Source organism: Amia ocellicauda, chromosome 4 (assembly GCF_036373705.1).
Source record: "Amia ocellicauda isolate fAmiCal2 chromosome 4, fAmiCal2.hap1, whole genome shotgun sequence".
NCBI classification, from domain to species: domain Eukaryota; kingdom Metazoa; phylum Chordata; class Actinopteri; order Amiiformes; family Amiidae; genus Amia; species Amia ocellicauda.
In genome coordinates, this window is record NC_089853.1 from 19,539,439 (window position 1) to 19,567,431 (window position 27,993).

Below are 27,993 nucleotides of genomic sequence, written 5' to 3' on the forward strand. Positions count from 1 at the left end.
TGTGTGGTGCTCTAGCCCACTGCACCCAGAGTGTAACTGTAGATTAAGTCACTAAGAGCACAGAGAACACGTGAACACAAGGTAATCCCAGCCGGTCTGCTTTAATCCAGCCACACAATTACACAGGCGACGCAATAAAAGGGACACAAGTCCTTCAGCCCAGGAGACACCTGACAGCAGGGACTGCTCAACACCAGCGACTGCTCAACACCAGCATCCACCTCATGAGCCCACATCGCTGCACAAGCCACTAGACTCAACACCTGCATGTCCTTGCTTTAATAAATGACTACATCACTGCATTCAGAGGCCCTACTCTCGGGATTCCCAAGCCCTCATCACAGCCAGGCGTTCCGCCGGTCCTTTGTGTCAACAGGAAACTAGACAGGAAACGCTCGTCTGTGCCCAGCTTTCTGCCACCGACAAACACGCGGGTGAAGTGGCACTTGAGTAAGACTACGCAGCACTGCACAGTTGCTGCCCTCACTGCGAGCATGAGAGGTCCCAGCCCCATGCAGCAACAAAAACCTAGAAGCAAACCCACTCGTTGTTTTTAATCACTTTTATTCATTTTACTTTCCACAAACACCACAAAAAGGGGAAAGAAAACGTAGAAGCAGTTGTTTGGTTTTAGTTTATTGTGCATTCATTCACTTTGTATTTCCAAGAGGCTAAAAATATCAGAATCTATGAAATGCTTTCATCTTGTGATTTTTTTGTTGACAAAACACCAGGATATTACATTCAATATGCCGACCTTTCATACAAACTCTTAAACTACACAATTGTCACACACTCTTGAATTTAGGACTTAAACCCATTATCTAAATGACTAAAGGGGAGAATATAGCCCCAAAGTTAACGAATCAAGCAGCTAAAAGCCTCTTTGTTTTAACCATTCCTCAACTACAGATATGTGTGTGTGTATATATATATATATATATATATATATATATATATATATATATATATATATATATATATATATATATATATATATATATATATATATATATATATATGCATGCAAGGGAGTTGCCTTAGTATGTAAAAGCCAGGGAATCTCTTGGTAGTGTTGGCTGCAATGGTGTGAAGATCAATCACACAGGAGGTCTTATTCCCGCATGGATTTCTATCCAACTAAACTAATATTGCTGCAGTTTATTGAGCGGTCTCGGGAGTCCGACGTCATGGTTCAACTCAACACACATGATGGCATCCTCGTAGAAGACATTTTGCACCATGGACTGGAGCCAAACAACAAACTAAGAAAAAAACTGATCTGAGTAACACAGCCCTGACCACAGTCTCAGTGCCCGAGTGAACAGCCTCCTGCTCCGTTGGGTGCTAAGGGCCACAGCAAGCTCTGGTAAAAACAGACCACACCCAGGCCGCTACAGCCTCCAAACCATGACAATGTGCTCTTATTTATATATACATAAATAACATACATATATATAACATTTCTATCCTGAAATGAGTATTGTGTCTTCATAAAGGATTGCAGAAAAGGATAAAACAAACTCCAGACATAAAAAAAAGGGGGGTATGATCATCTCATTGTTAAGAGCCCACGATTGTCCAGGAAGCTTGGGCCAGTGAAAGGAGTAGGTCCATTGTCCATTGCTGCCTGCCCTCTTCTTTGAGCATGCAACAGCTCCTTCCTCAGGGCTCAGCTCTCTCTGCTCCACACTGAGCAGACACAAAACCAATCCTTCATCTGATGTAATATATATATACACACACACACACACACACACACACACACACACACACACACACACACACACACACACACACACACACACACACACACACACACACACACACACACACACACACACACACACACACACACACACACACACACACACACACACACACACACACACACACCCTTCATTTCTCATGGAATACATTCTAATTATATTAAGAAAATCTCAAATTAGAAATAAATTTACACTTCTAGGTACTCATCCTTTAGTATAACAGTGGTGGACAGGACCCTAGAAAGTACAAAATATACACAAGGAATATACAGCTGACATTTTCAGAAATTCATCCCATAACCTAGCATTTCTTCACAACACCCAATCCTACTAGCCCTACTAGACACGGTTTATAAAGAAGAAAAGAAAAAGGGTGATTCCACACCCATCATCTCTTTAGTTTATGAGCCAGTCCACCAGAAATCAGACCTAAAGCACCAGTGAAATAGAAGGCCAAGCAATGATCAACTTCTCTCAGGGTTTCGTGTGTTCGTTTCTTTCAGAAGTGTTTCACTCCTTCCTTCCCTACAGGATGTTTCAAGTCACAGGCTTATAGGATGTCATTGCCTTGGTGTCGCTTTCCATAGTCTATTGCATGGTCCCCTTGAAGCTCTCGATCTTCATCATCTGGGGAGAGAAGAGAAAAACAAAGGACAGACTTAAAAGGAAGAACACAAACCACATGACGGCCAAGAGTCAGAGACCACAGTGAAATGTACAGTGATATGTTGATGTTCCACCAGCACACTTGCCCTGGATTCCACAGGAGCACAGGAGGGCACCCCACAGGCAACAGTCCACTTTCTAGAATCCCCTGACAATGCAGGAGATCCAGAACTATAAAGTAGCCCTAACTACAGACCCACTACTCCAGATCCACCGGGCAGTTGCATTTCACACTGCTGGTCAGAAAAGAAAGGGCCATTTAATGAAAATGATGTCCGAAGCCAATACCTTTTACCCAGTAACTAAAGGTGCCGCCATGACACAACGGTGCTCTATAAGGAGCATCAGTGCGGCACGGTGACTCGCCGAGCCCACACAACCAGCCCATTCTCACTGCTGCTCTCACAGGGCTGTGCAGCAGCAGCCAGAGATGACCAAGCATGAGAACAGCAGAGGGGGGGCCAGCACCGAGGCGGCCACCATATCCCAGCACGGCTGTGGTTGCGTTTCCCAATGTGGCTCCACGGTCACGTGTGCTCGCACATGTGCACATCAGCACACACACACACAGCGAAGCATGCTAGGCTTGAAAGGGCATGTGCTGTTCTTGGAATCATGTGTGAACAAAGAAAAACCAAAACAAACACACAAATAGTTCAGAATAATACAGGTGGACGACGCATGTCACATGCACGCAACACTGAGGACCAAAAAACACAAAGGTGATGTGATCTGGGTGGCGGTGGTGAGGGAGGGGTGCACACAGACACAATGCACAGGTGGAGAGGATAGCACACAGCACACGGGGCGGCACAGGGCAGGCAGCCAGCAGCTCAGGTGCCAGCACAGGCATGCACACAGCTGGATGAAGCATGCAGACACCAGGGGGCTCGGAGCACCTTGAGTTATCTGAGACACGCTCCTGCGCTCCACAACAGGGCCCAGGGTAAGAGTGCACAATGGGAGGGGGGGGCAGGCCCCTTGTTTAACACTACAAGCAGTTTCCAGCCTCAAACTGGACACACCAACTGAGGTCCGATTCAGTGCATTTCCACCGGCTCGGGCAACTGAGTGAGTGTTGGATGGGGGACTCTTTCAGGGCAGTGCTTCCAAGAACACGGTGCACACCAGTGAAGGATAAGACATGGAGGTTTAACTTCAGCAGAGCCCAGGACTGAGAGAGGGTCCTCCAGGCCAGCCCTCGAGCAGTGAGCGGGTTCGCCCATCTGCGTTTTTCTGGGGCAAACCCTGTGGCGATTTCCATCACCAGCTCAAACCAGCCATCAGGAAACTGACTGCTGGAGCCAGAGGGATTGCTGCAAACTGGACTGAACGAAGTGAAATTCGGTAAGTCTGAAATTTAAAAAGGAAGCCCCCGGCCCCCCACCCAGATTCTTCTGTCCCCCTTTTCAGCAGAAACGCACAGCAGGGCTGCGAGGAACAGAGCAGCAGATAACTCAAGAGCGCAGCGAGCGAGACGCAGTGGCATGGAGACGCAGTGGCATGGAGACGCAGTGGCCCAAGCTCACCTTGGACGTCTTCTTCCCCACCATCACCATCCTCTTCCTCATTGTAGGCCAGCTCGGCCTGCTTGTCCGCCTCATACTCACCCACGTTCCCATCATCCCCGTTGTAGTCCGCTAGCTTAGAGCCATGCTGCGGATCTACAGGGGACTCGTTCTCATCAAAGAAACGGCCTGCGGAGGCAGAGAAGTCCCCATCAGGAGGAGAGAGGGAGAGAGAGAGAGAGAGAGAGAAAGAGGGAGGAGCGAAAGTGTGTGTGTGTGTGTGTGTGTGTGTGTGTGTGTACACGTTGGAGATAAGAATGAGACAGAGAATGAGTGAGTGACTGAATGGGGCAGGGAAATGTGTGAGCGAGAGAGAGAGAGAGAGAGGACGAGAGTGTATAGGTGAAGAAAGGTGAAGAACAGGTTTACGCCAGCAGGTGTCAGGCAGCAGCAGGGCTTGTGCTCTCCCCTGCACCCCTCCGCACTCACACCCCGTACACGGTCTATGGTCTGAAAGCCCTGTGATGTTGCGAGCGTCGGCCCTTTATCCAAACTGACCGCTACTTTCCCTGGTCAAACGCCGACACAGGGTTCAGTGCCAGTGGATGGACAAGGCACAGGAGTGCAGTCAGCCAGCCACTGGTCAAGTTACCCATCCAAAGTCATCTTTATTTACTGATTTTGAAATGTGTCAATCCCCAGACAGAGCACCTGGACAACAGTAGCCGGAGCTGCGTTCATCAACTAACTTCAGAAGTGTGTGAAGAGAAAACTGACTGAGAAAAGGAGACACTCTTAATAAATAAATACATACATACATACATACATATATATATATACACCAGTGACCATGATCAGCATTAGTAGAGCATGCAATGTTGCTGTGACTTTCAGAGAAAACTAAAACAAAAATAAAAATTGCAAAAGAACTAAAACAAAAAGAAAATAGTCCAAAGTGGAGGCCTGCAGGACAAAAGCACTGGCGTTGTGAAGCAGGGTGCAACAAGCAGTGCACTCCTGCCACAGTGGAGATGCAGCACAGGCACCCAGACCAACGCTGACCTCCTTCAAGGTCACCAGTGAACCCCTCTCACACACATGCGCGCAAGCATGTACGCGCACTCCTTCTCTCTCTCTCTCACTCACACACACACACACACACACTCCCTCTCTCATGCACCCACACGCGCTCCCTCTCACAGGTTGTGCGAGACTGAGGGGCGAACACCAGAGAGACAGACCTGTGAGGTTTGCAGCAGCGGTGCACAAGTCCAGGCTTTCACTCTTGAAATAGTCTTCACTCATTAAAACCTTGCTTTCAACCCGAAAGCATTCATTACCCTCTCAGTCTCTTGAGCTTATGTGGGAGTTTTATACACTCAGTGCTAACTAAGGGGGGGTGGACTTACTCTGGCGGTGGCGGGGGGGTTCAGCGGGTGGGAGGTCGTGGCCCAGGCGATGCTCCATTGGGTTGGGCAGGACCTGTGCTGGGTTGGGCAGGACCTGTGCTGGGTTGGGGGGCAGCTGGAGGCCCACGTCGTTAGCAGCAAGGTGGTCAACCGGCCTCACATCTTCAGGGGCTGCATGACAGAGAGAAGCAGAAATGGTGTGAGGGGGGTGGATATAAAAAAAATATGTTTTACTCCCCTATGCTAGATTTAATGGTAGTTTATTAAAGGCATTGGTGGAATCAGTTTATCAGCAAGCAAAAAAGTGGTACTGGAATGTAGGCCCCCTTTGATTATCTGCTTTATAATGTATAGTGCTGCTTGCAAGAACTTCTATGCAAAAACAATATAAATATAAATGTACAAAGATTCCTGCATAATCTTGGTTTATACATTTATTTCGTTCATCAAAATGGTAGAGCCCTTACTGGCCCCTTACCCATAACAGAGGAAAAATATCCCTAGAGGGAGAGGGAGAGAAAAGGCTCAACATAGTGTGCCAATTACAAGAGTACAAGCAGCTGTAGTACAGACGCTTCAGAGAGCTGCTACCGAAGTCAGTTATAGCCATCCAGCGAGCCTGGTATCTACAGGGCAAGCAGACTGCAGAAAGGCGAACAATCAATACGGTCCCATTTCGACACAGGAACGTGCTGCGGGACTGGCAGGGTCGAGGGTGTTTCTGTAAGGGGACGGGAATCAGGCCCTCTGCCCCTGAACTCTTCCCACCCCCTGCTGTATTTCTCCCCATGTAAAAATTCTCCAAATCAGAAAAACAGGAAGCCTGAAGCAGCTCAGATTTTATGACTGCAAGCGGAAAAACTGAAGAAATGCCAAGACGGTCCTTCCTGTGGAGCCAGGAGCGTGGGGGGGAGGGGTGCTGCACCAGCAAACAGGCGAGACTCTCTAACTGGCTACGCCGACTGCAGCTTTATCCCCATTCAAGGGGCAGTGGGCAGATAGACAGACGGACAGACTCGCAGACAAGCTTGTTTCAGGGGGTGTCATATTACAGACTAACACACTGCCGCACAGGGTAAACTGAGTGGGAGTCCTTAACGAGGCGGACGCTGCCAAGCACATTCGGGAGCAGCCAACAGAACTGATGCAGCTCTGCCCCTGCGGCCTCTTACTGTGACCCCTGACCTCTGCCTCAGACTTGTGAGATCTACAACAGAGCACTAAAAACAATTTGTGCCGGAGCAGGCCAGCTGTTTATCTTGTTCATTTTTTTGCTCCCTAAATACCCTGATGCAAGCGGATGTTGAACAACAAACACATAAAATATTAACAGTAGTGCAATTTATACACCTGTATACACATTGTGTCATACTCCATACACCTTGTCAGAGTAAACAGGTTAAAGAGCTTTATTTTGTATTTTTTTAAATGGGAACTACTTAAAGTTCTAGCCCAACCCACAGTGAGGGATGGAGGGACACGCGGACGCACCTTTCAGCTGTCTCTGCTGCTCACCCAGCTCCTCTGCCCTGATGACCATCTTGTTGGCATCAATTGCCCGGGGCTTGTCGGCCTCAGGCTTGGGCAGCTGCTGTTGGGGGTCGAGTGGGATGGGCCCTCGGCGCTGGAGCTCAGGGCTGTGCTCTGCATTGGCGTCCCGGTGCAGAACATTAGGTCCAGAGTCATGGGCCCCCACCAACGCCGCCCTGTCCTGCAGGACCTCGCCGCCGCCGCCCCCTTCCAGCTTGTTCTGTGTGATGGCAGGCTTCCTCAAGGCTGACAGCACCAAGCACAAAGGAACACATTGTTATTACCGAGTACATTTCATTATCAATGTTATCATCATCATGAGTATTTATTCAGACAGACGCACATGCACACACGTGCACACGCGCGCGCGCGCACACACACACACACACACACACACACACACACACACACACACACACACACACACACACACACACACACACACACACACAGGAATCTGACACCATACCGAAAGCCAGGTCTTCCACCTTGCCCACTTCACTGTCCTCGATCCCTGGCATACCGGCGTCACTGCCGTGCTTCGCCAGGTCTGCGGAGGCAAGAGAGCAGAGCCAGTGACCTCAGTGCATAAAGACAATTAGACCAGTTCTGCTTAATTAAGGGGATTATTGAAAGGTACTATGTAACATGCGTGTCCCAGTAAACCACACAAACACGCTTCTATAACCCAAGAGAGATGGTGTAATTAGACACAAAAATATGTAAAATAAAATACAGTGGGACAATTTTTTTGAAGTAAACTCTAACTAACCTTTTCAGTAACAACAAAGGTTAAAACTGGGCTGGCTACTTCCAAATTCACTAATATGTACATGCAGTACCACCGATCTTCCTTAAGCCCTTAGCTTCAGTGTGGGCTGTGGATCAGACAGAGAAGACCAGGGGGGCGTCACTACTCTACAGTATGCATCAGTGGCCGTGCTCTTATTCCTGTTCCTGCTGCCACTGCCAGCTGAGAGCAGCTTTTTCCTGAAGGTCACCTTTGAGCTCTGTGCCATCCAGTTTGCGCGTGGCCTCCGTTTGGTGATCTGCAGCAGCATTGGCGTCATTACCAGCCTTCCCAGTCTTCTCCTTGCTAGCCTGCTCAGCACCAGGGATAATACCTGTTTTTTCCTGTGAAGAGAGACGCAGCAGGAGATGATGGCTGGGGACTGGGAGAACAGCAGGAGAAGCAGCTAGATCAAGCTCCCCTGCGCATGTGTGTCACTGGCCTGAGGATTTCACATTTACACACACTCACACACTCACACACTCACACACTCACACACTCACACACTCACACACTCACACACTCACACACTCACACACTCACACACTCACACACTCACACACTCACACACTCACACTTTTTCCCCCTGTAAAAACATTAAATTACCACTAGATGGCAACAAACCACCACATGCTCAAGCAGATTTGACTATGAATCAGGTTGTCTACAGCACTGGGTCTCAGTCGAGGTCCTGGAGTTTACCCCTGTCTATTGGATCTTAATCCAACTGGGCTCTACAATTACAAGACTGACGCATAACTGAAATTTGCTTTTCATCATATGTCAGCTGTTAGGATTACGGACACCAATCAATCATTAAGTTGATGATTGATTGAAGTAACAGAGCTCAGCTGGGGGAATAATTTACGCATGAATGCATGACGCAAAGACAGCGTACAGTATGTGCAGTATGGGTCAGTATGTGGTGTGCTGGAGGGGAGGGGTGCTGGAATGTCCTCCCATGTCCACACAACCCCCCAGCAGCACCTGGTCTTTACCCGTTTCAGATCAGCCGCCTCCTCCACCGCACTCTTCATCCTCTCCTCATACTCATCCTTCAGCTCTGCAATCTGCCGGCCGCACTGCAGGCTGTGATGACAATCACAATGCAGACAGATATGGTAATGTCAGAAACCAGGCAAACCTGCTAGGCTGTGTAGCGTGTACAGTACATACAATGGGCTGGGTGTGACACTGATGTGAGGACATGATATACACATTTCCTAGAAAGGCAGCCGGACCTTCCTCTTTACATGAAGCTGAGAGCAGAAGTGTAGAGGTTGGTTAAAACCTATACATGACCATTTACTGAACAGTCGCAACAGTATGAAGCACATTCACTGAAACGGAAGTGTTGGAAGGGGAACTGATGTGTGACACAATTGGGCACGTTACAAACTCTCCAGGCGCCTCTCCAGGTGGAAAGCAGTGACAGAAGAGACCGAGACATACAAGGAAATGAAATTAAAATATTTAGGTAGCCAAAAAAAAAAAAAAAAACATGCAGAGAATAGCGAAGTAGAGGTGCCACCTGACTTACTGTCTCCAAGTATTTTGCTGCCAATAGGATGTTACGGTACTGGTTAACAGTCAAGGAAACCGTTCACTCATTACTCTCGCTCTTACCACAATCAATAAAGACAAATTTTTCTGAACTGTCAAATCTCATTTAAATGAAAATACAATTTGTCCTTCTGGAAGCAACCAGTGTCAGGGCCTCCTACAGCAGTGCCATCTAGTCCCAGTTACCACAAGCTCAACTAAACAAGCAGAACCCACGTCAAGGTACAGCATCTGTGTGGAGCAGCGCAGATCATCCCTGGTCACGGTGCCACTTCATTATCCCAGTGTCAACAGAGAACATTACATTTTCCTTTCAGCAGGAAACGAACTGAATCACCCCCCCCCCCCCCCCCCAAAACACCCAAGTGTAACTAAATTCCATGTGATGGGTCAGCCAAGATCATTTATTTGAGCTTGATTTTGTCATCGTCGTCATTGTACTTTCCTCATTATGAGAAGTAGCCATCTGAGCCGCTTTGAAATGAAAGCCGGAAGGGTTTTAGATTTCATTATGTGGACTGCTTGAGGAAGAGAGACTAACCTCAGAGTAGCTCATTTAATCCCATTACTGACTGGGCTTCACCACAAAAAGGAAACCAATTACACCAACAGTGAGAGTGAAGGGCTGGTCTCTTGCAACAGAGAGGAACAAGTGAGCATAGGAGGATACTAGCTAAGAAAATAAGATCCATACTCTGCATAAATAAGATAAAATAAATACACTTTTTCATGGGTGGATTCGGTTTGTCTTTACACACTCTTGTGCAAATCACATTCCTCAGCTTGGGGATAGGGCACGAAGCCCTGCTTTAAGTAATCCCTGCGTTACTTTTGCCATGTGGGTGTGGTTTTTACCTGGGAAGTGGCACCTCCTTCCCCCTGGGCTAGCAACAATGGTGCCTGGGGAGGGAGACCGTGCATCTACTGCACGTTTGGCCCCTCGCTCCAGCGGATGTAGGGAGCATTGTGTCAATCTGCGAGCGGTGGGCATGTATGTGTTGTGTGTGTCGGTGACTATGTGTAGCAACGCGGCGGCCCTGCCCTCACCTCTCGTACTCCAGCTTCTTCTCAAGGTAGGTGTTGTTCTTCTTGGTCTCGTGCAGGTGGTCCTCCTGCTTCAGGAACTCCTGCCGCAGCTCGGTCAGCTGCTCTGTACAGCAAACACACAGGAGAACAGCACTGAACTCCGCTTGGCAACACACGGCAACACCAAATACTGAACAATCGCACACCAACACCAAACACTGATGCACAATGAACACTGAGAAAGACACCCCAAAACAATGCAGAACTCTCCACACAACACCACAAACAGCAGGGAAAACGACGCACAAACTACATCTCGCATTGGACTGTAAATCAGCCATTACTAACACCTGCAATGAAGCACAGAGATCACCAACCGCACAGTGCAGCAATGGGCCCAGCTGCTCGGCCCGGCTGCACTCCTTGAGGGCACAAAACAGGGCCTCCACTGCAGGCTGTGATGGAGTGAAGTGGGTCTCACTGCCTCTTACCTTGCAGCCTCTGGACTTCCGACATCTGGGTCGCCAGGTCTGCCTGCAGTTTATTCTGAAGATGAAAAAACAAAAATAAACAAACATTAATACAGGTCCTTGCATCACTACTTCACTCACTAAACAAGAGGTTCTGCCCCCAGTCACAGGAGCTCACCTGCAGGCCCAGGGATGGAAATGTTTATTATATTTTGTATAGCAGCACTGCAATGCAACAATATAATTGGCATAGCAAACAAGTTGGATTTTCAATAGCATTTTAAATCAACATAAATGTGAACTTGACCATTTCTACGATCATCTTTATTCCTTATTAAAACATACCAATGAATTTAACATATTTCTGTAAATCATGTTTTTTCTTAAACATGTAAATCACCAGTTCATACAGGGATAACAATTAATTAGCCTAACACCTCCATAATATTTAGATGCTCTTCTCTGAACAGTGATTCACCCACAGACAGACACATGGTGCATTAGACAGAGCAGCCTTGCTACAGTAAGACCCTGGCCTCCCACGGAGGGGGCGCTGACTGGAAGTCTAGTGGGCACCCTGCCGTAGGCCTCCTCTACTTGGGAATATGATTAATTCCCACCTGAAACAGCAGCTTGTTCGATGTTGCTCTGAGGGCTGCAGGTCTACTGCACTGGGGCCTCCCCCACTCCAAAGCTCTCCCAAACCACTGCTCTGCTTACTAGATCCAGAAGACGTGCAGTAATGAAGGACTGGAATCCAAGGCCCACATCAGATCAGACTAGGAGGCGTGTGTGTTTGGTGTAGTGTGCTGCGTGGCGCTGTGTCTTACGGTCAGAGGAGGAGCCATTTCGAAAACAAGATCTGACGCTCCTGTACAGACAGATCCACAGTCCACAGGCCTACAATGTCAAGACTAAGCCCTGTACAACATGGCCAGGCTCAGAAATCTCTCCCACACCACCCGTGGCCAGGATACCCGAGACACCCTGCAGTATAGTGCAGTAAATGCATATCAAGGCTGGATAGTGGTGCTCTCTTGATGCTATCAATTTGCAGAACAGAACAGACACCCTGGATATGCAATCCCTTTCCTGCAGCACCCAGGTTGGGGTCTGACATGGGCTTCAGCCCGCACCACTCTTGGGAGGACTTGGCTTCAACTTGCAACCTGACGACAGAGATCACAGGTAATGGGACCTGGTGTGGGGGGGTGGTTGAAGAGAGAGACTTCCTTGTGTTTCTGCTCTTTTTCTCCGTATCCTGTTCCCTGCCCCGCCCCTTGCCCCGGGAGAGCAGCAACCAGGAGTAGACTCTGGGCCAGCGGTGACAACAAAGGAATGGAAGCATAGTGGAGCAGGGCACTACGACGGCCACAGTAAAACAAAGGGCTGAATTCATGCTCGCATAAAAATATTCAGCAACTGCCACGCAGCACTCTGTCCATTTCAGAGACACACCCCTGTCTGTTTGATCAACAAAATCTTTTTCTAGCACCAAGCTGAATATCAATGCACACTTTACAAGATATCTGGTCTACAACAAGGTCATAAATCATAGAACTGGCTGGCTAGCTAGCTCACTCTGTGGCTCTGCAGCATTAACGAAGCACTGAGCTTGCTTACTGCCTGGACCCACTAGGAGAGCCGGTGCGGCGATGGGTTAAAGCTGCTGTATTTTCTGACAGGCTTAGCATAATGAAAGGCTAATTTTCCCCAGTCAGAAAGCAGCTGAAGCCAGATGTACTGTGTCAGAGCTGGGGGGCGGGGGGCTCAGTACTTTGACAGGTGAAGCGTGACGATCGTAGCAGCTGCTGTCTGTCCACTCTTGTTTACACTGGATTACAGATGTAGTCCAGTGCATTCCTGGCTCTCCACAATCGGCAGATATGGCAATTTGAGCGAAACTAACGTCCATCCCAAAAACCTAAACATCACATCTGGTGTGACATGCTTAAGGCACAAATTATCATTTAAACTCAAATGGCAAATGGCTTTCGGCTATGAGCGAAAAAATAACAATAATAAAATCTGACACTGTGTGCAACGCCACCTGGACCAACCATAGCAGGCTGAGAACAACCTTCAAACACCTGGCCAGCGAACAAAGCTTTCAAAACCCAGCCTTGACTCACACCCCTTCAGAGATCACAGGTATTTAATCATAAGTATTAAAAAATTGAATTGTTTTTTTATGAAAATGTAAAATACTACACCCAATAAAATAGTATTTAATCTGTAAGAGATCCTGTGAAACACAAAACCCTGTACAGGATCCAAACAGACAGTGAATGGGAATTTCAGTTCAGTTCCTGCACTAATTCCTCCATTGGTCTCCTGGCTTGTGATAGGTGTGGAGAGACCTACTGAGATCCTTATCTGGATCATTATAATTTCCTCACCACGTGCTGGTTCTATATCAGCAACTTATTAAATCAGATTACGCCACCAAGATGTTCAAGAGCCAATTAAAGTCGTTTTTCCTTTTGTTTTTTGTAACTAGCGCAAACAGAAGCTTCAGGGAAGAATAAACACAGCGTGCTAGGGCTTTAAGAGGCAGGGAACCTTTTAACAGACAGACCTTAATTAAGGCACCACCATCCGATAACTGTCACAGATCCCAGAGATAAAAGCCCAGGGCCCAGGCGAGCTGCGCCGTCTAGAGAGGGGGGAGAAAGGTACCCATAACCACGTTTACTGGCACGCCGCACGGCTCAATTATAACACGGTTTAGGAGACGTCTAGAAGGACGAGCGCCCTGCTGATGGGCTGATACATTTCATAAAAAGAAAGGTTTTTCAATTAAACCTGCACTTCCCAGCGCTCTCCCTCGCTCCCTTCCCCCCTGAAGGCAATAAATCTCGAGTTACTTTATCCGCTTCAGCCTTGCATCGCTCCGCGCACAATGCAGTGAACTTCACACATGAACACATCAAAGACCGATGAAACCGGCAGGCTGTCTCTGTGCCCCCCCTTCTCTCCCCCGCTGTCTCGGTAACCCAGGGCTGACTGCACACCGAGCGCCTGAGCTCAGCTTCAGTCACTGGACTGGCATTATCAGTTAGTTTTCTTTTCCCCCGCTTTCCTCAAAACCGCCATACCCTCCTCTCACCGCCAGAGCCTATGGGAAGGGGGCGTTCAGGACAGCTGGGCACTACACAACAATCTTCTTATTATTTTTTTTGTCTTTATGACATGCTTCCGAAACCCCAAGCAATACACATCCTTCAATTAGCTTCCATTGCAGTCCATCTGCCAAATGTAGGACAGAATCCGAGCACAGTTGAGGAGTAATCTGTTGTTGTTTGTTTTTTTGTTTGCCCACACAAGTTTCCCATCCTCTCCGGCTCAAGATCTCCATCACCGTGTTTTGAAAAATGCAAGCAATGGCGACAAGCGACTATTTTTACATCAAGGGCACTGGGTGGGTGTCAATGGCTTTCAGCTTTGCCCACTAACAACCAAAATAAATTCTCCCCTGGGTTTTGAGAGCAGGAGTTAAAGGTCCATTGTTTTCCCTCCCTGCCCATCTCTGCCCGAGGCATGGCTGTGGGGGTTTCTTCAGACACATTCAAGAACATCTGGCAGCACCTCCCAGAATGCCATCACTTCTGCAAACTTCATTAGCTGAACAAACCTCATTAAGGAACAGTGCACTGTTGTTCTTGACATCTCTCTAGAGAGCTCTGAACTTGCTCTCCATAATTCATATGGTAAGTGTTTTGACTGTTTGCATTTTTCTTCTGGTCCCAAACTGCCCCACCGCCAAAGATGTATTAAATAAAACTTAAATAGTTTTAACAAAATACAATTTTACAATAAGATTTGGCACCTTTATACTCATGCATTCCCTAAGAAATTCCAGGATTTTGCTCTGGAGCACAGATCTACACAACACCACACTGAGCAGAGGTGAGGAGTGCTAGTACAGAGGATCTCAAAGCCCACAGCAATTTGGTCTAGCTACCCAGCTGTCAGAAGGCTGATCCTCACTGGCCACCCCTTGACAGTCACTGCACTGGAGAGAGGAGATTGCAATCTCTCTAAAAGGCTGCTAATTCTGCCCCCTCCTGTCACCAGGCAACGCCAGCGCTGGGGGCAAGAGGAGTTTGGATTGTGACTGAGAAGCGCAAGGGAACTGAAGGGGAAGCCCACAGAGGAAAACCCGGCCAGACAGTTTATGACTTATTATACACATCAAAAGCAGGCACGGCAGGGCCCACGTGGCACAACCAGCGCCGATTAATTAAGGAAAGGGCCTGTGAACTCCAGTCACACTGTACTGAGCATGGCAGCGACTGGCAGCAGCAGGCACTGATGTCATACTGATGGGGGCTGCTGTCCTGCATTCAGGAAGGTGGTCTTATCTGGGGTGGCTGAAGGGGGAGCACATGTGGTTTAACATACCGACATCGACAAGGAGCCCTGTGTGCTCGGCTGGAGGAGCCAGGCACTGGGGTCAGGAGTCGCCATTGCTCATTAGTTAAGTCAGAAAAAGAGCTGTAAACAGACAGGAGATGAAGGGTCCCTGCTGCTCAGTGTAATTGACCCTGCAGGCCAGGCCGCCCATTAACGCCAACCCACTAACACTGCAGGGCATGATACCCCCACACAGAACGGCACGCACGCACACTCTTCGATGACAGTCAGACAGACTGCCACCAATCTGCCCCAAGAGAATACCTGGGCAAACTAAACAAATGATGACACTGAAGAGGGAGCTGGCCCATCAAGCGAGAGGGGACTGGAGGAAAGAGGTCAGGGCATTAGGTCTTGTCTGGGCCTGCTGTTGGATCAGTGACCAACCCGACCAGCCTGCTGTGTCATGACTGCCCGCAGGGTAGAGGAGAACTTCTGTAAAAATGAATAGAAAACAACAAGGAAGGAAAAAAAAAAAAAAAAATACTATTTGCATTTCATGCCTGTCCCCACACCTTTAAACAATGCACATAAAAAATGTAAACACTAAAAAAGGGTGCAGACTATCGACCAGGTTCACTTCCTCAGCCACGTTCTTTTGACTGAGTGAGGTTGAATTCGAGGGCAAAGCTTTGATGACGTGGTCTGAAGTGCTACACTGCAGAGACCAGGAGCCAGGAAACAGGATCCAGTAAATTACAGGACATAACACGACACCAGTGCGTCCTGAAACACTGCCCTGCCGCTCCCAGTGCATAAACACAACGAGAGCCTTTCACAGGGAGAGAAATGCATCTGTTGCCAAGCCAAGTGCAGTAAAGTATATTATTAACACACACTGTGGTGGCAGAGATCTTATTTGATAATTATGACTTTATTTAGGTATAACTTGAAACCTGAGGGGTGGGGGGGGGGGGGGGGTGGTGTTGGGGGCTGCAAAACAGACAAAAACTAAAAAAACATGTGAGGAAAAAGACAAGCAGACTGAGGTTTCTGTTATCGAAAATTCACCTGAACTATTGATGTAGTTCGTAAAGACTTTTATAATTTCCTTTCTGGTGCCTCTTATGGCAGAGGAGTGATAAATAAAAACATCTTGGTATACAACTTTTTTTTTTTTTTTTTTTTTTCCCCAAGTTGTCCTACACAGAACTTTGAGAGACATTTGTAGTGTTGCACACCTTTACATTTGTTGCTTTATTGTACTTTTTATACGAGTTGCTTGGATGAAGAAAAACACCCAGTGTGGTGCTTGGAAGCGCTCTAATGCAACTTGGCGCGATTTGACGAACTCTTCCTCTGACCTGCTGGATTTGCATAAGAACCCAAGATTAAAGTGTAGACTTTAATTTATTTGTTTTTAAATACACAGAACACAAGCAGAGAAAATAATTTCTGCAGACCCCCTTTGCCAGCACCACTACTGCCATCTGTTCCTGCCATTCCTGCCGTTTCTCAAGAGCCACCGTGCCAGCAAGCCACCACAGGTATTGCCCCCTCACAGTATCACCTAGCTAAGGCTACGATTAATTAATTCATTGACAAGTGGTGCTTTTTTATGACTGGAAATACAGGTTAGTTCTGCATTAAACAAAAGAATAGCGAGAGAAACCTTTGTCCAGCAGGGGGCTTTTTGAGCTGTATCTGACAGTCTTTCTTTTTTCCTTGCAGGGAGCTGATCCATCAGGCCAGACCAGACGAGACGGGGAGGTGCCGGTTGACAGAGCTGCAGAGTCCTGGGTCCTTGGAGCGGTCCGGAGGCCGAGGCGAGTGGAGATTGGGACGGACCGGGAGCGACAGGGGACCTAGCCAGAGGGGTCGGAGGACTCCTCACGGAGTGGGTCCCATCCAGAAGCCCGGCCGACCATCTACCCGGAGCCCGGCCTGACCAGGACTGCTCCCCGCTGACGTCACCAGCCAGGATCCAGGAGAGGCCTCGGATTCCAGGGACCGACCAGGCCGATCGGCAACGTCCCTGAGGGAGGCCTCCTGCAGCCAGGGCCCGGACTTCTCCCCGCAAGGCCCGCTCCCTGCAAGAGCCCCGGAGGTGGAAGCTGCTCCCCAGCCAGGTGGACTTGCCCCGACCTCCGGATTGAGAGCCTCCCGACCCTTCTCCAAGGTAGGAAAGTGCAGCATGGCCCAGCGAACCGCCGGTGTGAGGCGCCATAATGCGGTGCGCTTCAGCCGTGAGGCTGGAGCCGAGACCGCGGCCCTCACCCGGCTGGAGTTCAGCAGGTCCGTGCTGCAGAGGGGCCTGGGCTTTGCCCCTTCTGAGCTGAACTGTGTGGTGAAACTGCCTGGACCTAGGGACGTGTTCGAGGTGAGCTTTAAGAACCCTCAAGTGCTGGAGAGTTTTTGGAACCTATATAGGGAGAAAAAAGACAGCATGCCCCTGAATGACTTTGTGGTCGACGCCCTGACGGATAGAGAGATTAAAATTGTAACTATTCAGTTTTACAACGAAGCAGTGGCAGAGTACGACGTAGAAGTATGGCTGAGGAGACACTGTGAGATCCTGTCTGAAAGTAGGAGAGTTAATGATGAGGATGGGGTCTGGACCGGTGCTCGGCGGTGGCAGGTGCGCCTGCAGGTGGAAGTGGCCGCCATCGGCGGAGTACGCCATCTACCAAGCACCGTGGTTTTAGGAGCAAATAGGGGGCTTGTCTTTTATCATGGCATGCCCAAATTATGTAGGAACTGCGGGGCCCTGGGTCATTTAGCCGCAGCCTGTACCATTGTTAAGTGCAAGGTCTGCGGCGGGGAACATCAGACCAGGGCCTGCAAGCAGGAGAGGGCCTGCAACCTGTGCGGTGGGGGAGGGCACCTCTTTAGGAATTGTCCCTCCTCCTATGCAAATAGGGCGCGGGCCCTCGGGGGTGGTGGAGAGAGAGAAAACCAAGCGGAGGCTCCTCCAAAGGTGATACCCCAAGATGGGGGTAGAGAGGAAACAATCCTCAGGAGCCTCATAGGCTCCCTCTCTGACTCTGGGTCAGAAGTGGAGGCAGAGGGAGAGTGGACAGTGGTAGCGGGGAAGAGAAGGAGGGCTGAGAAGAGGAGCATGGGTAGGGGGGGTATGATGAAAAAGAGGATTCATTCTGCAGATTCTCCCCCCCCTGCCGGCTCCTCCCCCGCTCCAGAGTCCCCTCCCTCTAATTTTTATACACCCCACTCTGACTCCGGAGAGGAGAGTGGTGGGCCTTCTCCACTGCCCCGAGTGGGCAGCCTGGTAGATGAGAGGCCCCCTAGAAATAACATTCCTCCTGCCCCACAACTGAGACTCTCCCAGGGGAGGGGTCAGGTATGCCCTCCCGGCAGTAGTGGGAGAGCCGCAGGCCCTCAGGAGACGAGAGTCGGCGCCAGTGTCCTTTCCCAGAAAGACATCAGGGACGTGATGGCAAGGTCACTGGCGCTGGGGGAGGAGGCCTGCGGCGGCAGACAGCCGGGAAGGGAGAGACCACCCCCTCCCCCACCATTAGTTAAAAGAACGACTAGCGGGGTCTATACAGTTTTCTCCCCAGTTGTACATAAAGCCTCTGCCCTGCCATCTGTTCGTCGGGCCTCGGCCTCAAAGGAACCAGGGAGAACCTCCAGCACCACGGGCCCTGAGCCCAGTGGAGTTTTGCCCGCCTTACCGGGTGGCGGGAGCCGAGCCCCCCCCATAGTCTTCCTAGAGGATCAAGCGGTGAGGCAAATGATTGAAATGATGGGTGCTAGCGCTAAGCTAGGTGAGGGAGAAGAGAGGAGTGGGGAAGAGAAAGGTTTCTTTACATGATTGTTACGGAGCGGGTGATTGCCCTCACAGCCATTATGGCATTAACTATTATTTCAATTAATGTGAGGAGCATTGCTGAGGTGAAAAAGAGGACCGATGTTTTAAACTCTCTGGCTGGAATGAAGGCGGATATTATCTGTTTGCAGGAGTGCGGCATCCCGTTCCAAAAAGAATACAAAGATCTCCGGGACACTTGGACCCTAGGAGAATCCTTCTGGTCGGGGTCCAATGTGTCCCGAGCGGACGGGATTGCCGTACTCCTGAAAAACCCCTTTTTAATAGTTAAAACATTTAAGGTAATAGAGGCGGGCAGACTGGCCAGCCTCGATTTTAAATACAAGGGGGCTGTATTGAGGCTGGTCAATGTCTATGCCCCCACCAGCCAGAGAGAGAGAGTCCTCTTTCTCCCTCAGCTACGCCCGCTCCTGATCGGCACCTTGCCAGTTATCATTTCAGGTGATTTCAACTGTGCTCTGAGGGATGTAGACCGGAGTAAGCCCCGCAACGATAGATCCAGCAGGGACCTCGCTGCGTTCGTGGAGGACTTTGAACTCTGCGACGCAGGTCGGGACCTGGTCCCCTTGTTCACCTGGGTGAGTTCTTCTGGCTCCTCCTTCTCCAGGATAGATCTCGTCCTCCTCAGCAAGCCACTGGAGAGGACCGCCATGTCTTCGGAGGCGGTCTTCTTTTCAGACCACAGGCTCCTGACGACAGAGGTGCTCATTCCGAGCACACGGGAGTCGGGGCCTGGGGTCTGGAAGCTCAACACCTCTCTGCTCGATGACCCTCGTGTGATTAAGACCTTTAGCAGACGCCTCGAGGAGTGGAGGACCCTGAAGGACCTTTTTGATTCTCCCATAGAGTGGTGGGAGATGATGAAGAAAAGAACCAAGGGCTACTTCATTCAGCTGGGGAAACGGAAAGCTCGCGAGAGGCGGGCGAGATATTCCCATCTAAACGCCCGCCTCCAGCGCCTGAGTCTTTTACAGCTCAGAGGCTTCGACCTAGCTGAGGAGGTGGCCCGGGTCAAACTGAGTCTCTCCGCCCTCTATCGGGAGGAGCAAGAGAAGATCAAGGTCCTTTCCAGGGTCCGCATCATGGAGGACGATGAGAAATGCAGCCGCTTCTTCTTCAAGAAAACGAAGGAGAGGCGGCCTGCAATGTCCTCCATGATTGACTCCTCGGGGCAAGAGGTGGAGGGCAGAGAGGCTGTTGAGACAGTGGTGCGGGATTTCTACAGGGAGTTGTACGACCAGAAGGTGGTGGATCAAAATCTGATCCATCACTTTCTGTCCCTGTTGGAGTCCCGCAATGAGGGGGACGAGGAGGAGGAGGAGGATCCAGAGATCACCACCACTGAACTCTCCCAGGTGATAAAGAGTCTTAACTCTGGAAGGACACCGGGTCCCGATGGGATCCCTGCTGAGTTCTATAAGATCTTTTGGGAGGTGCTTAAGGAAGATCTGGGCCAGGTCCTGGGGTCGATGTACAGAGAGGGCAGATTGGCCCCTTCGATGAAGAAAAGTATCCTCTCCCTTCTTCACAAGAAGGGAGATCCAAAAGATCTGAGGAACTGGCGGCCAGTCAGCCTCCTGTGCACCGACTACAAGATACTGGCCAAAGCACTGACGCTCCGGCTGCAGCGGCCACTCCCTCAAGTCGTGGGTCCCGACCAGGTCTGTGGTGCCCGGGGGAGATCGGCGGCCGACAACGCCATGCTGCTCAGGGATGTCGTGGCCTACTCGAACGAGAGAGGGCTTCCCCTGGTCCTAATCAGCTTGGACCAGGAGAAAGCCTTCGACAGAGTGGGCCACGAATACCTGCAGCTCGTTATGGAGAGGATGGGTCTCGCTCTTGGCCTGAGGAAGTGGGTGAAGATCATCTACAGCGGCCTAAGCAGCAGGGTCCTTGTGAACCGCCACCTGACCGAACCATTTCCGGTCAGGTCGGGGGTCCGGCAGGGTTGTCCCCTGTCGGCCCTGCTGTACGTCCTCTGCTTGGAGCCGTTCATGCAGGCGATCCGCCGGGACGTCCGGGTGACAGGTTTCCATCTCCCGGGTTCCGGCGGAGAGCAACTGAAGGCCCTGGCCTATATGGACGACGTGGCCGTGGTCTGCACGGACGCTCCGTCCGTGGCCAGGGTCGAGGAACTGCTGGACGGCTTCTGCAGGGCGACGGGGGCCGCTGTGAACAAGGCCAAGAGCGAGGTCTACCTCTCCAGGGCATGGCCTGTCGGCCGGGGCCCGCCGACCGTGTTCCCTGTGAAGCCGTTTATCAAGGTTCTGGGGATCACGATCGACGGGACCAACACGGGCACCCGGAGCTGGGAGGAGGCCATAGCAAAGGTCCAAAGGAAGATCCACGGCTGGAGCACAAGGACCTTGACGATGGCTGGTAAGGTGCTGGTCGTAAAGGCCATCCTCTTCCCGATACTCCTCTACGTAGGAATGATCTTCCCCCCAGACAAGGGTATCGCAAAACTAGTGACCCGAATTATATTTCGGTTTGTCTGGGGGAGCAAAATGGAGAGGCTGAAAAGAGTGCAGATGGTGAAGGGTACCCTGGATGGAGGCAGGGGGGTCCCGGACGTTGTGCGGCTGATAAAGGCGCAGGGGCTGGCCTATGTGGTTAAGAACATCCAGGCTGCTGGCAAGAAAGTGAGTTTTATGAACCGCTTTTATTTTGCCAGCAGCCTGAGACCATTCGGCCTCTGCGCCATGGACAACACCAGGCCGCACTCGTGGGATCCCCCGCCGTTCTACAGGGCGCTCCGAGCCTTCGCGCTCGAAGTAGGCCTCCATAAAGTCGTGCTGGCCTCCTGGGATTATAAGACCATCTGTAGTCAGATGAGATCTGCCCAGGAGACCAGCCGGATAGAAGATTTCCCTCCCGAAACCTGCCGGTTTATCTGGGCTAACGCTACGCACGTTTGCCTCACGAACACGCAGAAAGATGTCTCCTGGATGGCTGTGAGTCGGTGTCTCCCCACCCGAGTGTTTATGCACAGAAGGGGCATAGCTCCTTATGACACCTGCCCCTATAAGGGTTGCTTGGGGAAGGAGACGGAGGCTCACATTTTTAGTGAGTGCCCCTCCGCCCACAGGGTCTGGCTCCTGTTTTCTCCGTTCCTCCACAGGTTCGCCGTTCCTGCGCGGGCGACCGCCCAGCAGATCCTATACGGTCCGGCAAGGGGAATTTCAACATCAACCCTGAGGTGCTGGTGGCGTGTCGTCTGCGCAGTGAAGCAGGCACTGTGGGAGGGACGGAACATCTGTTTGTTTAATAAGCAGGAGCTGGACCCGATCGTCATCGCGCGGAGGGGCATGGTGTTTGTAAAAGACTACGTCAATCTGGAGGTCCATCAGAGGGGCAAGGAGGAAGCCTTTAAGAACTGGCGTATACAAGATCTGGGGGAGCTCAGGATCCCATGATGGGACCCACCTCCGGGGACGGTTAGTTCCCCCTGCTGGAGCCCGAGTCCAAGATCTTTTAAAGATCTTTTAAAGATTTTATGAATGATTGTTTTTAAAAGAAGATTTTAAATAACAAATCTTAATTGTTTTTAAAGACTTAGTTGTTTTTAAATCACAATTGTTTAGGGTTTCTGGTATAGTTTTGTTATATTTTTTTGTCAAATACATTGACCGTTTTGGGTTTAATTTAAAATGCATTAGACTTTTTTGTTTGTTTTTTATTTTTACTTTTTAATTGTTTCTTTATTTTGTCTATTGCATTTTCTGTTATCTTCAATGTATTTGACTTTTTTGTTGGTGTGCAGTTTTTGCTTTTATCACGTTTTGTTTATTTGATTTGAGCACGTTTATTTTAAAGTTTATTGTTTTAGTTTTGTTAAAAAAAAAAATCACAAGATTTTAAAAATTTTAAGTGATTTTAAGAATTGATATTTTAAAACGTTTTTAATCATAAGTATTAAAAATCGAATTGTTTTTATTGATGAAATGTAAAAATACTAAACCCAATAAACAGTATTAAACAAAAGAAGGATTTGGGGTCTGGAACAAATTACCCCAGCTACAGAGCTGACATGGGCTCCATGCCTGTACTTCAAGAGGGGTCTGGGTGAAATTTGCTGCTGCCAGTCGAGAGAGAGAGCGAGCTTTGCAACCATTCTTCCAGACATAAAATCGGATGGAACAAAAAAGCAAAACGGACCAAATAAGTACCAGTGAGTGGGAAGGATTCGGGAGCTGAGGCCCTGTATCTTTGTTAGAGGCAAAAGCTAGAAAGAAAAGGCTTGTCTTGTAGCCAACCTCCCCAGCCTACCTCCCCAGCCTACCCCCCCCCCCCCCCCCCCAACCCCCAGCTGTACGATAAAGCTCTCCCAAGCTCTCGCGGGGATTAGCGGCACGGAAAGAAGTGCAAACCGTGCGATCTGCCACGCTGCACACATGGGCTCACCCTTTCAAAGCCTGACCCCACAGCTGGTGTCCTCAGCACAGGGATGCCAAGCTGGAGTGCAGTTATTGTTGTGGGCGAGAACCTGGAGGAAACAAAGCAGCGCAAGAGGGAGACGGGCTGGCCGGTTTAGTAACACTCAGATCTAGATTAACTCAGAGGCCCCCAGAGGTAAGAACTGACGTGTTCATGAACATGACCCCCCACAGCTCCTCTCTCTTGCTTTAGTCTTAGAGCTCCAATGCCTGCAGGGTAAGGTTAGGTTCAGTTAACCACAAAATTAGTTGAATTAAATCGATCAATCACTAATCAATTGATCATGGGGTCAGTCGGAATTAACTTTGCACAAACTTATGTCTTTATGGGAAGTAAATGAGAATACGAGACGGCAAGAACGAGGGGGAAAAACTAATAGGAACTGGCCTCTGCAATTGAGCATCACAGTACATCAGCAGCTTAGTATTGTTGCACACTCTCACACAGCCTGTTAAGATCATCACACCTTACACAGACCAGTTCTCATTTATTTGCTTCACAGGTCTCAGTTATAAACCTTATTCTACAGTTGCAGATCTGGCAGGAGAAGACAAAGTTCTCAAAAAAAAAAAAAAAAAAAAAACTGACACAAAACAGGCAGCTTTCTCACACCGCTGTACAGCGTCCCAATGAGGAGACAGCAGAACCGATCGGGGACACATCTCCTGTGTGCTTCAGCTCTGCCACAGCCCATTTCTAACTAGTGCTGAATGAGAGATCAGGACAGCACACAACAAATAAAAAAAATAAAATAAACAACTGACATGTATGCTCTGTGCCCATCAGACACAGTGTCCCCTCACTGACACGGCAGTGGCCTGTGAGCCGTGCGTTTAGCTGCCCAGCGCAGGAACATGAATGGTCCTCTCATAAGGAATCCACCACACTGCCTCCAAGGGCCTTAAAAGCCAAGATTTCCACATGAGGTTAGATGAAAGTATTTTAATTCAGGAATAAGGAAGAGAACCACATTATTACGGGCTGTTATTTACACTCTTATGAAATAAAGGGCTCAGTCATTAGGCAGAATTCCTGCACAAGGTTGCCTAGCTCTCAAAGTAAAGCTGCCAAACAAAGCAATTTATACTGTCAAACAGTTATTGGATATTCATGTCTACAGAAGAAGTATATATTTTTTCCCTTTTTCCCTTACCCGCAGATATAAATATATATTATTTTTTTACAGCAATTACAAAAGCTTGTCACATTGTATTAATACAGCAGCTGATGCATAAGATTTCTATTTAACAGTGCCCCATGTGTGCATAGCAATGGATTTCCTAATGCACAGAGCTGGCGCCATTCAGAAAAAGATGTAAATCGAAATAGGTGTCTATGCAAGAGACTGTTAATCTGCAGGGAGCTGAGAAAGGGATGTCGCGTGAGGGCAGGGCAGCAGTCTGCACATCAATAAGGAGAGGGGGTGTTTAGAGACCAGAGGAGCTGAGTCAATCTACCACTGTGCACAAAAAAAGGAAAAAGAAAAAAATATACATCAGGATCGTGAAGGCCACATTTACACCCGTAAGCAACCACGACATCGCCTTCTACTCTGCGGTGAGAACTGCCCAGGTTTCCTCAGCTTCACAGACAAGAAAATTATTAATCCTTTAGCTGATGCCACAGTGCCAAACTTCGATGGGTCTGTGGAAAATGCTAGGCCTGGGCAGTGGTTAATCTCAGCTCAACGGTCCAAAACTGACCACACACTTAACCCCTTTTGCACCAACAGCACCACATCACTATATACGTCCTGGACACTGGGACACTAAACTGTAGGCACAACTTCCTTTGTTTTTCCCATCCAGGAACAACTAATTGTTCAGACAGAAAGAGCCCAACCAGTATTCAAACAATAAGAATTAGACAAAGACTAGAAAAACAAAAACAAACAAAAAAGGGGATTTAATGCAGCATGGAGACCGACAGCTGCTGTCTAATAGTTTGATACCGCACTCTAAACTGGAGGAATGGTGTAAAAACATGATCTCACATTGGCTCTTATTTCGAACATTTCACTAGCACCGTTTATATTATTTTGGTCTCATCTTCTCTCATAGCAGCCATACCCCTTTGTGGTTAGGATATGGGAACTGCGTTTCCTTTAGCAGACTATCTGCTAAGGGGCCACAGAAGGCAAACACACTTTAATTTCCACGTCTTTCATTTCCCAGTGTCGGTCTTGGGGATTCTTTACTCAGGCACTGTCTGGCAAACTTATTAGACAGTTGGGATTGGGTTTACATTGCAAGACACAATCTTATTGTTAACCTGACCCTGACCTCAAGACCCACTAGTCACACTCTTTTCTATTTACTTCGCCTAGAGCCCAGACTACAATATGCTGGAACAAGGATGCATGAACTTTAGAGCCATTGTTGACCTAACATTGTGTTGACTAAGCAACAATCTTATTTTGCAAATAAAGACAGTCTTTACAGTCCAATTTAGAGGTTTAAATTAGCTGCATCTTGCAACTCTGCAGTTAGAAATGGGAAATGGGAACAAACGGTACTATCAACAGAAAAGATGCCATTGTGAAAACACTGACTTCCCCCCCACCGACTTGTTACAAAGCTTGTCTAACTAGAATGATCTATGCATGTGGTGTAGTGAACATGCTTTTACTTTCACTTGTGCCAACTTTTTCTGGTGTCAAGTTCAGGCGAGCCTTATCCAAAAGCAATGCATTAGCCCTTGGCACAGGAACAAGACATGGACAGTGTAGGCCAGAACCCTGGGAGGCAGATTGAGAGAGTACTGAACACAACTGTGGAGAAGTGCGTCTGTCCAAGTGAGCTAGACTCAAGAGAGAGTTGATCAAGACAAAACAGACAGTACCTTTTCATCCGTTAACTTCTTGATCTGCGAGTCCCGGGCCTGCAGCTTGCTGTCCAGCGTGTTGAAGTCGCTGTCCTTCTTGTCCATCTGCTTGCGGTGGGTGTCCACTTGGACGCTGAGCTCCGAGTTGCGCTTCTCCAGGCGGCTGCGGGCGGCGTCCGTGCGCTTCACCTGCGCCTGCACCTCGGCCAGCTCGTCCAGCAGCCGGGAGTGCTTGCTGGAGACCGTCCAGTAATTGAAGGACAGGATCAGGATGACCACTAACAGGGCGATCAGGATGAAAGATGGGAGGCGACCCCCCCTCCGGTTTGCACCAAATCCAACCATTGGGAACCGGCTGTAGTTGATGTAGACACTGTACTGTTGTTGTTCTATTATTTACTAAATGCTCATCTACGTCGGCTGCCAGATCAGGTTGTCCGAGTGAGAAAATGTAGGTTTTTTGGCAATAGGCCTCGAGTGTTTTCCAATTGTATGACCTAAGCTAAATCCACCACTGACGTTAAAATGAATAATAAGTCATAAAGCGCACATGTATCGACGTGGCCCGGCGCAGCGGTGCTCTGTGGGTATCCCCGTTTCAACCACTACCCCTTCCCAAACGCCACGATTACAGTACATGCATTATAATTTAATGCACAAATATGACTACTAATCCCAGTCAATGGGGGCTGACTTCACGGAGGGAACAGATACACGAATAACAGTAGTAATATATGTGCGCATCACAAGCAGCTGAAACTGACCGGCGATGTTGCGAGATTGATCTGCGAGTCAAGTTAGAAAGACGTTCATGTTTCGGTCTCTCTCTCACACACAACAAACCCAAACGGGCCCGATGTATTTTCCGCCAGTGTCCACTGCTTAAATCAGACAACTTTTAACAGATTGTAATGTACGACAAGATCAGACAACCCCGCGGACCCGCCTGTATCGCAGCTCAGCCCGTTTAATAACAACAATCATAATCATAATAATAATGCCATTTGGGCTGCATGATCCGGTCACTCTGCGGCAATGGTCGCAATAGCCACTCGGTCTTACTTAAAAAGCGATGGTTTCTCTCCTCCAGATGGATGTACTGCGGTGTATTTTGGCTGTGAAGCGTTTTGCACCCTAGCCTTTATTTCGGGTGTGTGAAAAATAATGATCTATTTAATATCCCAATGAAGAAAGTCGCGGCGGATGATTAATTTAGGACCATCTCCCTGCATTGTCTTCTCGCCAGGCTCACTTCCTCACTGCAGCCGCGTTATCCTTTGAACGACAGCCAAAAAAAATCCGTTTCTTCTTCATATATAATAAAGCAGGGAGATACTTCGTCGTACGTCTTTAAATGCACTTACTAAATTACAAGAATGTCCTTTTTCCTAAATCTCTGGGTTCCCTGCTTCGCTTTAAATATCCGTAATGTCCCAGTTGCTGTTGCCCCCAACAAGAGATTTGCACTAGCCGCACAGCTAACCCCTTGAGTGCGCCCATCTAGGGGTAAATGACGGGAGGGTTATCCAATCCGAAAGCGCCTCCCCGCTACAGAGGCGCTTCTGATTGGACAATGGGGTATTTCCCCGGCGAGCTGAGCCAATCGGGGGCGGGGCTAAGACAATGGGCGGGGTGAGGAAGGAGCTCAGGGTAGGGTGAGAGAGCCGGGATGGAGCACGCAGGCGCAGTGCAGTTCCGTATTCGTCATCAGACAAACGTGTGCTTTATTATGGGCGAGTGGAGAAATGCGCAGATTGTAACGTTTACATTACAGCCAGGGAAATACATAGAAAACGAGG

At 49.0% G+C, this 27,993-nt stretch overlaps 1 protein-coding gene across 3 annotated transcripts; it reads right to left on the minus strand.

The window, feature by feature from the left end:
* Positions 1–547: 547 nt before the first annotated feature.
* On the minus strand, positions 548–27,686 carry golm2 (golgi membrane protein 2). Of its 3 annotated transcripts, none has more exons than XM_066701260.1 (10): positions 26,213–27,686; positions 10,753–10,807; positions 10,283–10,385; positions 8,671–8,761; positions 7,884–8,016; positions 7,352–7,432; positions 6,844–7,128; positions 5,353–5,523; positions 4,046–4,132; positions 548–2,396 (listed from the first exon to the last, which is right to left on the minus strand). In XM_066701260.1, the coding sequence occupies exons 1-10, from the start codon at positions 26,537–26,539 to the stop codon at positions 2,320–2,322; spliced, it is 1,410 nt and encodes a 469-aa protein (XP_066557357.1). In that variant the 5' UTR covers positions 26,540–27,686; the 3' UTR covers positions 548–2,319. The 3 variants fall into 3 exon arrangements, with proteins under 3 accessions (XP_066557357.1, XP_066557356.1, XP_066557358.1); XM_066701259.1 differs by having other exon boundaries at positions 3,965–4,132; XM_066701261.1 differs by lacking the exon at positions 4,046–4,132.
* Positions 27,687–27,993: the final 307 nt, after the last annotated feature.

Coding starts and splice junctions, on each gene's coding strand:
- golm2 (XM_066701259.1), bottom strand. CDS start 26,539: ATGGTTGGATTTGGTGCAAACCGGAGGGGGGGTCGCCTCCCATCTTTC. Junction 10,386..10,752: donor GGAAGTCCAGAGGCTGCAAG/GTAAGAGGCAGT, acceptor TTTGCTGTACAG/AGCAGCTGACCGAGCTGCGG. Junction 7,433..7,883: donor GGATGGCACAGAGCTCAAAG/GTGACCTTCAGG, acceptor TTGCCTCCGCAG/ACCTGGCGAAGCACGGCAGT.